This window comes from Embiotoca jacksoni, unplaced genomic scaffold, assembly GCF_022577435.1.
Source record: "Embiotoca jacksoni isolate LCO1_2020_lvr unplaced genomic scaffold, fEmbJac1.0.p SCAF_6, whole genome shotgun sequence".
NCBI classification, from domain to species: Eukaryota; Metazoa; Chordata; class Actinopteri; family Embiotocidae; genus Embiotoca; species Embiotoca jacksoni.
Window position 1 is genome coordinate 6214731 of NW_027185414.1, and position 12380 is coordinate 6227110.

The following is a 12380-nucleotide window of genomic DNA, read 5'->3' on the forward strand; positions in this document are numbered from 1 at the left end:
TAGTACTCACCTCCAGCGTTGTCAGTGACAACCAAGTCTCCAGGAGAAGAGGCGTCATCCTGCATGAGAGGACAGTGCGTGTTTAGGGAAGCAAAAGGCTGCAGCATCAAACTTAAAACTACAAATAAAAGGTTACCAGACTGTAAGAGATTAGACGATGAATCAGAAATACTGAGGGACTCATTAAATAGACCTCATCATACGTCGCCTGTGGTCTTACCTCCATATCGTCCTTTAGCAGAGCTGGAGCAGGCTTATATTCTGGATCATCCACATCCCTACACACACACACACACACACACACACACACACAGACAGAGAGATAAAGTTTGTGTCATTATTGACGTTAACAGTTTAAAAAGATATTACAACCAGCCAATCAGGATAAAACAAAAGGTAAACGGTGTTTTCCAGGTGCCTTGCTGGTGTTGTGTACCCACCCATCCATGAAATCGTTGCCTCTCTGTTCGGCAGCGATGGCCTTCTCATCCGGTCGCCCCGCTCGCTCTAGAAAGCACAGGTTAGGGTCCGCACGAATAGTGTTGTACTTCTCATAACCTGGGAGGGCACAGGAGGACAAGCAAACCCCAAAGTTAGCCAAGGATAATGCATGGAAACATGTAGATTAGAACCAGGAAATATACACAGGCTGGCTGATTTCCCACAATCACTTAATACACAATACACAAAACAAAACTGACATCGCAATTACCAGTTCAAATGTTTGTTTTACTTTTCATAATAATCAGTAACTTTAAATACTGGGACTGCCACACAGTAGCTTGTTATTAGTTAATATCGGGTGCTGATGTTTTTCCCTTTCTGCAAAGTTACCATAGATACTGAAAACAGTAAAAGCAAGTACACTTTCATTTCAAATCGGGAGTTACATATTTTTATTAGGATTACTTCTATTAAACAAGTGTATTACCATGCTTGTAGACACCCAGCAGCAGACACTTGTCTGAGATGGCGTCCCACCACAGGGCAGGCAGCTCTGACTGGTCAGGGTCCGGCACCCAGATCTTTACCTCACTGTCCAAGAAGAGGAGGAGATTTAGGGAGATATTATGAGGAGGAATATATCTAATGTTACGCAAAATACATTTTCTAATAATACTTTTTTTTTTAAAAAGCCTCCTTGTTTTGTTGCATCAATTTACTGTCAATACAAACACTTAACTCCCCTGAAGGGCTTTTACTGTGAAACAACACAAGCCTCATTGAGCTTTGCTGATCTCCTTATTAAATCTGTTTTTTTTCTACAGTACCACACTTGAAAATCAAGACAAAAATACTTGCCATCTTTCTCCAGCAGGTGGAGCCCTACAACCTTCTTATGAATTTAGCTGATCATCCGTTTCTTCCTTCAACAGGTTGATATGAGACGCTGATGACCACACTCACCACTCCAGGAGAAACATCTACAAGGTGACTATTTCACCCTTAAAATAAGACTGTACTTCCCTGAAAGTGCTCTGCCAGGTCTGTGCTGTTCTGTCGAAGCTGCCTAATCCACGTGCGACTACTGTACAAAGTGCTGTCTACTCTTTCAAGTGTAACTACGACGGCGATGTTCAAGTAAATTTACTGTATTTGTTGAATGAAAACATTCTGTTTCAAGAGTCTGAGGCAGTAAAAGTTTCAGAAAAATGCTAGCCTCGGGGAGAAACGGTTTGAACTCTGAGTGCAGGCATCCTAAGGTGTAACGTGTGAGGAGATCAAAGTTAAGCTCACCTGGAGTCCACGCCGTCTAGCACCTTCTCCGCCTGGATTCCTATCACCTCTTGTTTCAGGTAGTAGAGCATTCTGACCCTGAGCAGCACCCTGCAGAGAAAACCCACCGGTCACAACAAAGCCCTGACCACGCACAAATGCTGAGCGAGCAGAACCAACCAACATCCCCCCCACCCCACCCCCCACACACAAACCTGTTGAACACAATGCAAACGAGTGAGATTGTACTGTATAGTCGTGGCTTTATTATTTTCACTGATGTCGCAACACACACAGCTGATGTGTAATGCCTGTCTTCTATGATTTTTAGGTGATCAGAGTAAATAATTATCCGCCATTCACACAAGCCTGATCGATCAACTCTGAATTGTTGTCTCGCCTAAGTCGACCTCATTGTATAGACCTCCCAGGGCGTCATGAGCAGCTCCCCGGCGAGGCTCCTGACTGAGGGAACAGACAAGCATCTCTCTCCAGTTGTCATGTGGTTGTACGCTGGCAGTAGATGAAGGCTGGGAAGTCTGAGGCTGACAAGGTAGAGAGGCTGACTCACAGGGGAGACATTAGCTCTGTGATGCGTGATCGCACATCACAGGCAGCGGGCTTTGAGCGGAGACACGGTGAAGTGGTGGGAAGCTGTGGTGCACTGATGTGCCAGGCTTGAACGTCTGGTGTGCCTTGAGAGCGTTCTTAATGGCGAGAGCTTTCTGTGTCAAACATTTTGTATAAATACAAAATGTTGCCAAGTGGATTTTTACTCATTTAGTGCCTGTAAACTGCCAACTCATCCTGACTGTTAGTAGCACAAAAGCTTCCAGCACCTGTTGACAGACTAGCCTCCATTTAAAAGACAAGGAACGTGTCTGCTTCTAAAAACAATTTTCACCAATGCTGCTATCATCAAGTGGATCTGACATTTCTTCTTTAAAATGCAGCTCTTTTTTTTTTTTTAAGCCCACTGGAAGAATTACAGACTGTCGCTCTATAATACAGCATGCCAGGTCTCCCGTCTCTCCTCTGCTGTAACTGAATATTGTTTTAAATGAGCCGAAATGCTTCTTTGATTCACAGACAGGACAGGAGCAACGACAGGGCCCTGAGGTGTGTCTGTCTGTCGGAGTGATGGATGTCTGCGGTGACTAGTCTGGACTTGTGGCTCTGGTAAATCAGAGTTGAACTTCTTCCCTCTCCCTCCATCCTCCTGTGTGACAGAGACCCGCCCAGGAGCAGCTGCTGCTGCCTCTGCCTGTCAGCACAGCCCCACCCTCCTCCCTGTGTGTGTGTGTGTGTGTGTGTGTGTGTGTGTGTGTGTGTGTGTGTGAGAGATGTGGTTCACTCAGAGGCTGCAGAGGAACTCGGCACAGTCATACGCAGTCTTTCAGAGGCAAATAAGCCAACTATGCCTGACATGAGTGGCATGCAAAAAATCCCTCATGGTCTGTTCACAGAAAAAAGCAGCAGTGTAACGGAGAGAAACTTCCTCACAGATGTTTTTTCTCACTCAAAACACACAAACAACATCAAATATTGATGCGCTTTCTCAAAATTGCAAAAATGCCCAAGTAGATTTAATAATAGTTAATAATTACATTTTTCACTTCTTTACTACAAATCTGCAGAGAAAAGTCTTTGACCTGTTGGACTTTCACACTTTAAGACTACATTAGTGGCCCTGTTAAGGAAGCAAGTGAACCCCCCCCACACACACACACACCCCTACTCACACACACCACCAGTCACATTCCAGGTCCTCGGAATGAAAACGCACAAGTCAGCAAACCCCGCTGACTGCATGTCCCCAATTGCCCGGCGTGTCACATATCAGACAATCCCTGGATTCAGCACTACTCGACGAGGAAACAATGGAGAACTTTCTATGGAAGCTGCAGCGCTCTGCATCCAAAGCCCAGAGGACACAAGCCCCCCTTTTAAAAAGAAGCAGCCATCTATTTGGCTTTAGATTCCAGCGCTTTGATAGCAGCCATCTTTTCCCCTCTGTCGCTAAATAAGAGAGATCAATGATGGCCATTAGCTGGGTGAAGAATCATGAAGATTCTTATCAGTCAGCTGGCCTCGATGTGATGCACCTCCGTTAATCAATCACCGGACTGTCGGCTCCAATAGATGTTTTAGTGCTTCCTAATTACAGCGGCTTGGCGGTGGCACAGTTAAAATTTGAGCCATGTGCAAATTGTGTTTTCATACACTTAGGCTTCATTCCATCAAAATGAACTGAGGCAATCTGTGTTAGAAGAGAGTGATGGCCACCTGCCACTTGCTATAATAGCGTAAAGGTTTAAAGACAGACACAAGAACACGCACACACTCACCCGCAAGACAGTAACAGCCCAGAAATAGACAATTATTATCACCGTTCACTATAAGCAAGTGAAATGCTGATAAATATAATAAATCACAACTCCCTCTTTCATCTCATCACACTATTTTAGATATCCAGTAATATTTATCCCAGGTGCTGTGGTTATGAGAAACATAATCTGACTGTCTTTCTTCATGTAATTCCTCAAATGTGAACAATATGAAGTATCATGATTGAACACCTACTTGTTGCAGTGGTGCTTCAGGTGCTTCTTGTAGCCATCGTCCTGAAGCATGTGCTCCGGGTTGTGTTTCCTGAGCCACTCGGCTTTGTGGATGTCAAAAGAGCTCGACTGGATCTTCACCTTCTTACCCTTCCTGCCCCGAGGCACTGGGGCTGACAGGCCTAGTGTAAAAGAAGAGGGAAGGTAACGATCATTGGTGCTACACAGGAAGTGGGATCATTTCCTAAATCCGTGCTTTCTCCACGTGCCACGACTTATTGTGATGAGGTCAGTTGATGTAGATTCCCGAGACCCACCCAGGTGATTCTGCAGCTCCTTTGTGCGTCCGGCTTCAGTCGGAGCGATGAGGTCCCACATGAAGCTCTTGATTTTGTCATCTCCACGGTAATGGACCAGGCAGTAGGCCAGCAGGGACCGGCAGATGGACTCCACGTCCCACTCAGTCAGCTGCTTCTTAAACCGGCCGTGGTTGAGGATATCCTTCCAACGACCCCATCTGGAGAACAAAAGGTAAAAGACACGTTTGGAAAAAAAAGAAAGATCTGAGATGCAAAGTAGACACTGTATACACTTTGGAGGAAGGGCTGAGCTATATTTAATATTTTATCAATATTGTGATTTCAGACTACAGTCTTTGATTTTAGATCTCGTAATATTGTCAAGTGCAGCCTTTACCTGTTTTTTTTTTTGTTTTTTTTAAAGGCTGTTACAGTTAAATGATGTTATATTTACATTACTGATGATTCTCAAAAATCTCATTGTATAAATATTTTGAAAGCACCACTAGTCATCCCTACAATTTGGTCGCAATATCGATATATTTGGTCAGATGTAGTGATATATAATTTTGTCCATATCGCTGAGCCCCATTTTTAGGACAATTGTACACTGCTATCATTACAACCGTGACGACCTTTTACATTTGTCTGTAACTGGACATATTCATTAGGAGATATTGGAATGGAACAAAGAAAAAAAAACTGCAGGTTATTATTCTTTAATGCTTCCTATTTTTTTTTAAATGCATTTCCAATAGGTTTTCTATTCAAAAATGCAGGCGTGTTCTGTTTAATGCCAACTGTGTTAATCACTAATATTTGGTTGAACTTATTATCCATCTTACCCATAGACGAGCAGGTTCTTCTCTACTCTGAAGCACTCTGTGCGGCCGTAGCTGTTGGGGCGGTCGTGGTTTCGCCTGAGCTTCGGTTTGGTGTCGTCGCTGTCACTCTCACCCTCTGAAAGCTCTGCTAACTCATCCTTGGTGGCACTGAAGGGCCTCGTTTGCTTCCTGACACGAGGAGTGTCGATCACCAAGCTGTTCTGTTAGAGGGAGGTAGAGGACGAACAAAACTTCAGGGACTTCCAAAGACTTTCCTGGTCTACACTGTAGTAAAAAGAAGGCTGCAGTCACACTGGATGTCCTTTGTGAACTATGTCCCGATTCCATTTTTCTCTGTAGTGAAGTACTTACTCTGCCGTTGACCATTTCCATATCGATGTCTGCCTTTTTGGCCCACTTGTCCCAGAAGTTGGGGTCATCCAGAGAAATGTCTGTGCGGTTTCCAGATGCTACAAAACTGGCCTGAAAGCAGACATCAGAATCATATCAAGCCATAATCACGTTTGCCGTTCCCTGTATGCCTGTTGTGACCTGGTCCTGGTCCAAAATCAAAAACAGCCAATGACACGGCAAGGTAAACCTAGTTGTCCCTAATTACACGATGAAGACCAAGTATAAACATCATTTATAAGTGATAAATCTTCCTTTTACAATATTCATACTGGTGCATTTGTATTTATTTGTTTTAATCACCTTTGCAAATGTGGATCCTCGTCCCTCAGACTCAATGGTGATGGTCTTCGTCCTGCGCTGGAGGATCTGGTCAATGTCCTCTTCACAGAATTTGGCCCCTTCATCCTCTTCATCCATGATGGCCCCATAAGCACCACGTCGCAACAGATCCTCAATCTCCTTCTTAGACAGCTGCTGCTGTACAGCCTGAGAGATAAGGACAAACACACACAGTTCAAAAATAATAATTCAAAAGAAATGATACTGGCCAACAGATTATAGAATGGAACAGTGGGAAATATAATTACATACACAGACAAACACCTTACAAAAATGTTAATACAAATACTTGACAGTATTAAAAGAAATAGTCTGCTAAATGCGCACGCACACGCCCACACACACACACACACACACACACACACAGGATCAGTAAAATTGTGACATCAGCTGTCCTGTATGAAACTCTGCCTCCTGTTTAACATGCAAATATGTTCAGTCAGCCCAGATGTGGAGAACTGTTAATGCCTCAACCTCCTTATATTTCAAATAATTCTCAGAGGACACGCGCTGCAGCTCAACATCCACCTACACACTTCACGCACTGTTGACACACGCCCTCACAAACAGATTAAACTCGAACAGGATCGGTTACACTTCAAGAGGAAATTTTAAGAGTTGTTTTTTTTTTCCCTATTGTTGTTCACCATCTGCTACAGTGTTCTCCTGATGTCACTCCGTATACCTGGTGTGACTTCACTTTTGTTTCATTGGAAAGACAATCTGAAGAAATACAACATTCACCTTTCTTTACCTTTTTTACCATTTTCATGAGATGACAAAAGAAGTGTGTGTTAATTAGTTAACATCACTATAATTTTCACACGTCCTGACAATTTTGTAAAATGTACTTAAAGCAGAGAAGCAGGCAGCTGTACCGAAAAAAAAACAACTAAGCTAGAGTATCTACTATGCTTTGGACGGGGTAAACAACAAAACATATTTCAGCCACCTAAAAAAATCAAAAAAATCTATATCTGTGGACGTGTGAGCTATATTTAGAATATGTTCACCACTTTCCATGAGATTAAACACCCGTCTCTGCTCTCTTCAAAGCCACCAGACTCCTTTGACAAAAACAGTAATTTTACCTCGTAGAACACTGGAGTTGCTGGTCTACTGCCACCTCACTCCGTTAAGTTGTTTGTGTTATTGCGTTACTGGTGTTAGTTTGGATTTGAACTCACAACCAAAGCTTTCTGCTTATCCAAATTGGAGAGGTGGTGACCCTCATCTACTGCTGGTAATACACTGACTTTGGATAAGTACCTCATACAACCCTACTTCAAACAAACCAAATTATTCCTTTAAGATTGCAGTGTAGTTTCAAAGTGATGCTAAACTGACTACAGCAGCTGGAACAAATACAAATGAATTTAACAAATGTGTTGTAATATGAATTTAGTAGATTTGGAGGAGGTACATTAGAAAAGAAAACATGGATAACAAACAGAATGACATTCAGTGTCAAGTTCCTACTTCTTTTTGTGATATTTTGATGCTGGAACAGTTGGAAATATCAAATTCATGTCCAGCCAAAGAAAATGAGTGAAAACGATGGGATTTGTGTCTGAAAACAAAAACCTCTCTTTGAAAATTAACTGAACAGAATTTGCATGACTAAATGATTTAATTCCCCATTTCTACTGCAGATCATTTTGGACAACTCTCAAACTCACCCCTCCCCCGGTGCTTCCTCCCAGGCTGTTATCTCGGCCACTCATGCTCTGCAACACCGCTTTGTCCAGGCCCAGCTTGAGGCTGGCGCGGTCGAACATTTCTCGCTCGTACGAGTTCCTGGTGATCAGCCGGTACACCTTTACCGCCTTGTTCTGACCGATCCGATGGCAGCGAGCCTGGGCCTGTGAGATACAGAAATAGGGGTATTTGTTTCAATGTCAAATGTCACACAAGAGATCATTTTAAGAATTTTTGTCGTGCCTCAGCATTAATGGTACGAATCTACAGCAGTTCGTTGCATCCGCTGCTATGTACAGTGTTTGCCGTCGTACCTGCAGGTCGTTCTGCGGGTTCCAGTCAGAGTCAAAGATGATGCAGGTGTCTGCTGCGGTGAGGTTGATCCCCAGGCCGCCAGCTCTCGTACACAGAAGGAAAACGAAGCGGTCGGAGTCGGGCTTGCTGAAGCGGTCAATGGCAGCCTGTCGCAGGTTCCCACGAACACGCCCATCAATCCGCTCATACAAGTACCTGCAACATAAATGAGCAAACCATGATGCGTGGATGTCCCAAAAACTGATCAAATACATGAGTTATACTGAGAGACTTTTAATTAAGCTTCAGGTAGAAGCTTATTAAACATCTAAATACCAGTTAGATGTTTACAGTTTGCTAATATCCTTTTAATAACCAGCTTAACTCATCCTAACGCCAACAGCACTTCAGCCAAAACTCTTCTTTTATTTCCCTTCCCTTCCACACCTGAGAAACACCATCATCAAAGATAAGTCTGTTTCTACAAGGAGTGGTTATGCTCTTTCATCCTTCGGTCCATTCTCATCCCCTCCCACAGTCCGACCCCCCCTAACCTCCCCGGGGTAATACTCTTCCTCTCAAGAGAAACCTCACACAATCTCCCGCTTGTCTAATGTGTTGGAGCCCCGAGGGCTTCTGTAACCTGCTGCTGAACCCTGTCTGAGGTCTGTGATTCGCAGCACCTCAAATGTTTACAATAGTGTCTGGTTTGCTCCAGCTTCTGGTGGGAAGCCAGAAGGAAGAGAGCGAAAGAGAGAAGCAGAGACATGAGAGCAATAAAAGGACGTAAAGGGAAAGACACAAAACTTAGGAAAGTGGAGTGGAAAGGACAGAAGAGTTTTTAAGACAAAAATGAGAACCAGATCCCAAACTCTTATTCAAAATTAGTAAATTACTAAATGTCACAAAATTCTGAACCTGATTCAAAGCTCATCTGACTGAATGTTCTTGACCCCAGACTCCACTTCTGCTTTTTATGGGACTTTTAAGTTTTACTCAAGACACCGCTGACACAGAGAACCAGACACAAGACAGAAGGAAGAAAGCTGAGAGCTCATAATTCTTTGATTCTCTAAAGCAATGTCGTACTTCAGCTGGGACAGAAGCTTTTATGGCTACGATGCGAGTCCAAATCATTGTCAGTCATTGTTCCAAGCTGCTCCTAAACTCTGTGGGTGGGCGAACAAGAGAGAAACGGGAAAAAAGCAGATCCTGTCTAAAAAAGAAAAAGAAAAAGAAAAAAAAATTCCTCTCTTATTTCTTGGTGAGAGAAATTGTTGTTTATTGCCCTCTGAACTCTGAAACTGAAACCATGTGCTGGAGCTGAGATATTATTGAGTTAGTGTGCTGGAGATAAAGAGAAAAGATGAAATCATCTTTAAACGATTTGACAGGATTATTTTTATATTTTGATGGGAATGCTGTGATATATTGGGATCTATTTGAACATACAACGCAAACTTCGGATTTCCTTCAATCCAAAGACTTGTGAACTGGACACTTTGAGAGTGAGTTATATAACATGCTTGACTGTACGTATGTTGTGCCTGCGAACACGACTAAAGCTGCATCTCCACTAATGGTACAGGCTCGACTCTACTCCCTTTTGGTAACAGGTACTTTTCTGGATTTTGTTTTCCGCAGCAGACTGTTCCCCCTCAACGCCGCGGCGTTACTATAGTGACACTGCATGAAACCGACCTGCCCTCATTTTCAAAATCACCTCAACAAAAAGAACACTCGACATACAGAAACAGCTACCAAAGTTCAGTCATGTTTGCACAACACCTCGGTGCGAGCCTGAACACGGGTCCACGTCCTTGTTTTCACGTGGGCGGAGCTTGTGTGAACACGGAATTAAACACAATACCAGCTTCATTAACTTCCGAGTGTTTGAAAGAAACATTGATCTACCTGTGCAACAAACTGTGTCCTGTTCCTCTGTCACTAAAACCAACTTCCACGAGTCTGCACCTCTAAAGAGCGAGAGTACCAGGTACCATCTACAGACATGTACACTGGCGCTGAGTCGAGCTGCTGTTGTCAGCGGAGAAGCGGCTTTTTTGGTCCCCTGCATGCTGGCATACGTTCCAGACCCCTGTGACACTGACCAGGATAAATGGATGTGTGTGTGTGTGTGTGTGTTGTTTTGACTTGTTGTTTGTTGTGATTGGACACTGGGCCCCGTACCTGTTCTTATTAATGCTACTAGCAGTGGCTCTCACTGGCCATCGGCTGTTCTGTTTTGCAAGCTAAAACACCACTTCATCGACACGTGTACGCTCCGTTCCTCACCATTTGCAGCCATATGATTTCCAACAATGTTCTGTTGCGCTATACTAAAACCCCGTCAGTCGTGGTGTGCCCAAAAAAATGTGGTGCTCCCTTTTCCATCACATGGGATGGAATATGGTCAGAGATTTAGTGTCTACATTAGCTGTAGTTTGTATAGTTGCAGTATGTTACCTTCTCTGAATGAGGTAGTCTTCCAAGATGTCCAGGCAGCGCACCATTTGGGAGAAGATGAGCACTTTGTGCCCTCCTGCCTTCATCTTAGGCAGCAATTTGTCAATAAGTACCAGCTTCCCTGCAGATTGTACCATCGCTTGCAGGTGAAAGTCAATGGCAGTGGGGCTGTGCACTTCCCGGAAGTCCTCGAGGATTTTCTCTTCTGCCCCTGACATATCAAAGACACAGATACGTCAGCAAAACTGTGTTTACGTGCTTCATGTTATTTTTCCAGAGTTTTAATCCTATTTAATGCCTGATGCCCATCCACAGAGATCAAGTTTCACTTCTTTTTTCGAGAGTACACAAAAACATGCACAAAAAGACATTTTCGAGGCACATATGGAATTTCAACTGCCTGTGTAACATCTGAAATATGAGGCCAAATTATGGGATTTAGACTAAAAAAAAGTGCCGCTATGGACTTGCTACTGGTGCAGTTTTCTGTTAAGTTTTTAATGCCTTGCTCTGGGCACATTCTGATGTCGTTAAGTTAGCAAATTATACTGAACACTTAAATCTGCTAAATTGAGTCGCTAACACCCCGAAGATGAAACAATAAATTGTTTGAATACAGACCGTCCGCTCCTTTCCCTAAACTATACATTTCAAATGTAACTCAACTTGAACAAACTATCAGCCGTTCACTGCCGTCCTACCTTTGATGAGGTAGGGGTGGTTGCAACACTTTCTCAGCTCCATCATGGTGTTCACCAGGTTGGGCATATTTGCCTGGCCGGCTCCTTTAGCCAGGAAGGAGAAATTCTTCTCTAGGATAGCGCGGTAGTATTTCTTCTGAATGTTGGTGAGCTCCACCTCGATGATGGTTTCCTCTTTAGGAGCAAGCTTCTTCTCCACATCCTCCTTCAAACGACGCAGCATCATGGGCTTCAGGATTCCCTGGAGCTTCTGAACCTGTGGGCCACAGACATGACAACACAGTTACAGGCTTGTACGCTACGCTACGCGGTCGTTGGCTTACAAATGCTGTGTTTGGACAGGATGAGAGGTGGGTTAGAACAAACATTATGATGCATGTCATTACTTTTTTTTCTTTTGGTCCCCCTTTCATTGCAAAGATGAGATTTATTCCTTATATCTAATGAGTGTATTGTTCAGTTTAGATAGATAAGATGGTTACTTTACTAATCCCGCAAGGGGACTTTTTTTTTTTTTGCCACAACGGCATTTATAGATACAGGTAAAGCAATAAAAATAACAGTAAAAAAATATGAAATATACAAATGCACAATATATACAATAAAATAGAATAATATTAAATGAACTAACTGAACAATAGTGAAAATATTTAACCAAACAAACAAACAAACAACAGTGTAACGGTGTTATAGTTGTGAGATTGATTTGGCCAGAGGTGATTTATTGTACAGTCTTATTGCAGTGAGTAGGAGTGATCTCCTGTGTCGGTCCTTGTGACAGCGCAGCTGGATGAGTCTGTTGGAAAAAGTGCTCCGCGGTTTCTGTTTCAATTAAGTAATTGACACGCATCATCACACGTGTAAATGTGTTTCACAGCTGTAACTGTTGATGCAGATGCAAAGAACCACTAAAAGCAGATAAAATACATTATGTAAATAATGACTGTGCTAACAGGGTAAGCGCAGCTCAGCTGCAGTTACCGGTAGCTCATCTATAGAAACAATCTTCCTTTTAAGGCAGGAGTCAAAGACAAAACTGGACTCGTACGGTATTTCAATCAAAACCCT

General features: G+C 43.2%; 1 protein-coding gene across 3 annotated transcripts in view; it reads right to left on the reverse strand.

Annotated features, from left to right (window-relative positions):
* chd9 (chromodomain helicase DNA binding protein 9) overlaps positions 1-12380 on the reverse strand; it is a 68139-nt gene that overhangs the window by 7496 nt on the left and 48263 nt on the right. For all 3 annotated transcript variants that reach the window (XM_069174280.1, XM_069174279.1, XM_069174281.1), the window contains 14 exons: positions 11313-11568; positions 10612-10822; positions 8166-8361; positions 7833-8015; positions 6115-6300; positions 5773-5883; positions 5422-5621; positions 4595-4794; positions 4300-4459; positions 1738-1827; positions 932-1035; positions 441-558; positions 221-278; positions 11-59 (listed from right to left, as the gene is read on the reverse strand). In XM_069174280.1, the coding sequence (XP_069030381.1) occupies positions 11-59; positions 221-278; positions 441-558; positions 932-1035; positions 1738-1827; positions 4300-4459; positions 4595-4794; positions 5422-5621; positions 5773-5883; positions 6115-6300; positions 7833-8015; positions 8166-8361; positions 10612-10822; positions 11313-11568 (2122 nt within the window). The remainder of the gene's footprint in view (positions 1-10; positions 60-220; positions 279-440; positions 559-931; positions 1036-1737; positions 1828-4299; positions 4460-4594; positions 4795-5421; positions 5622-5772; positions 5884-6114; positions 6301-7832; positions 8016-8165; positions 8362-10611; positions 10823-11312; positions 11569-12380) is intronic.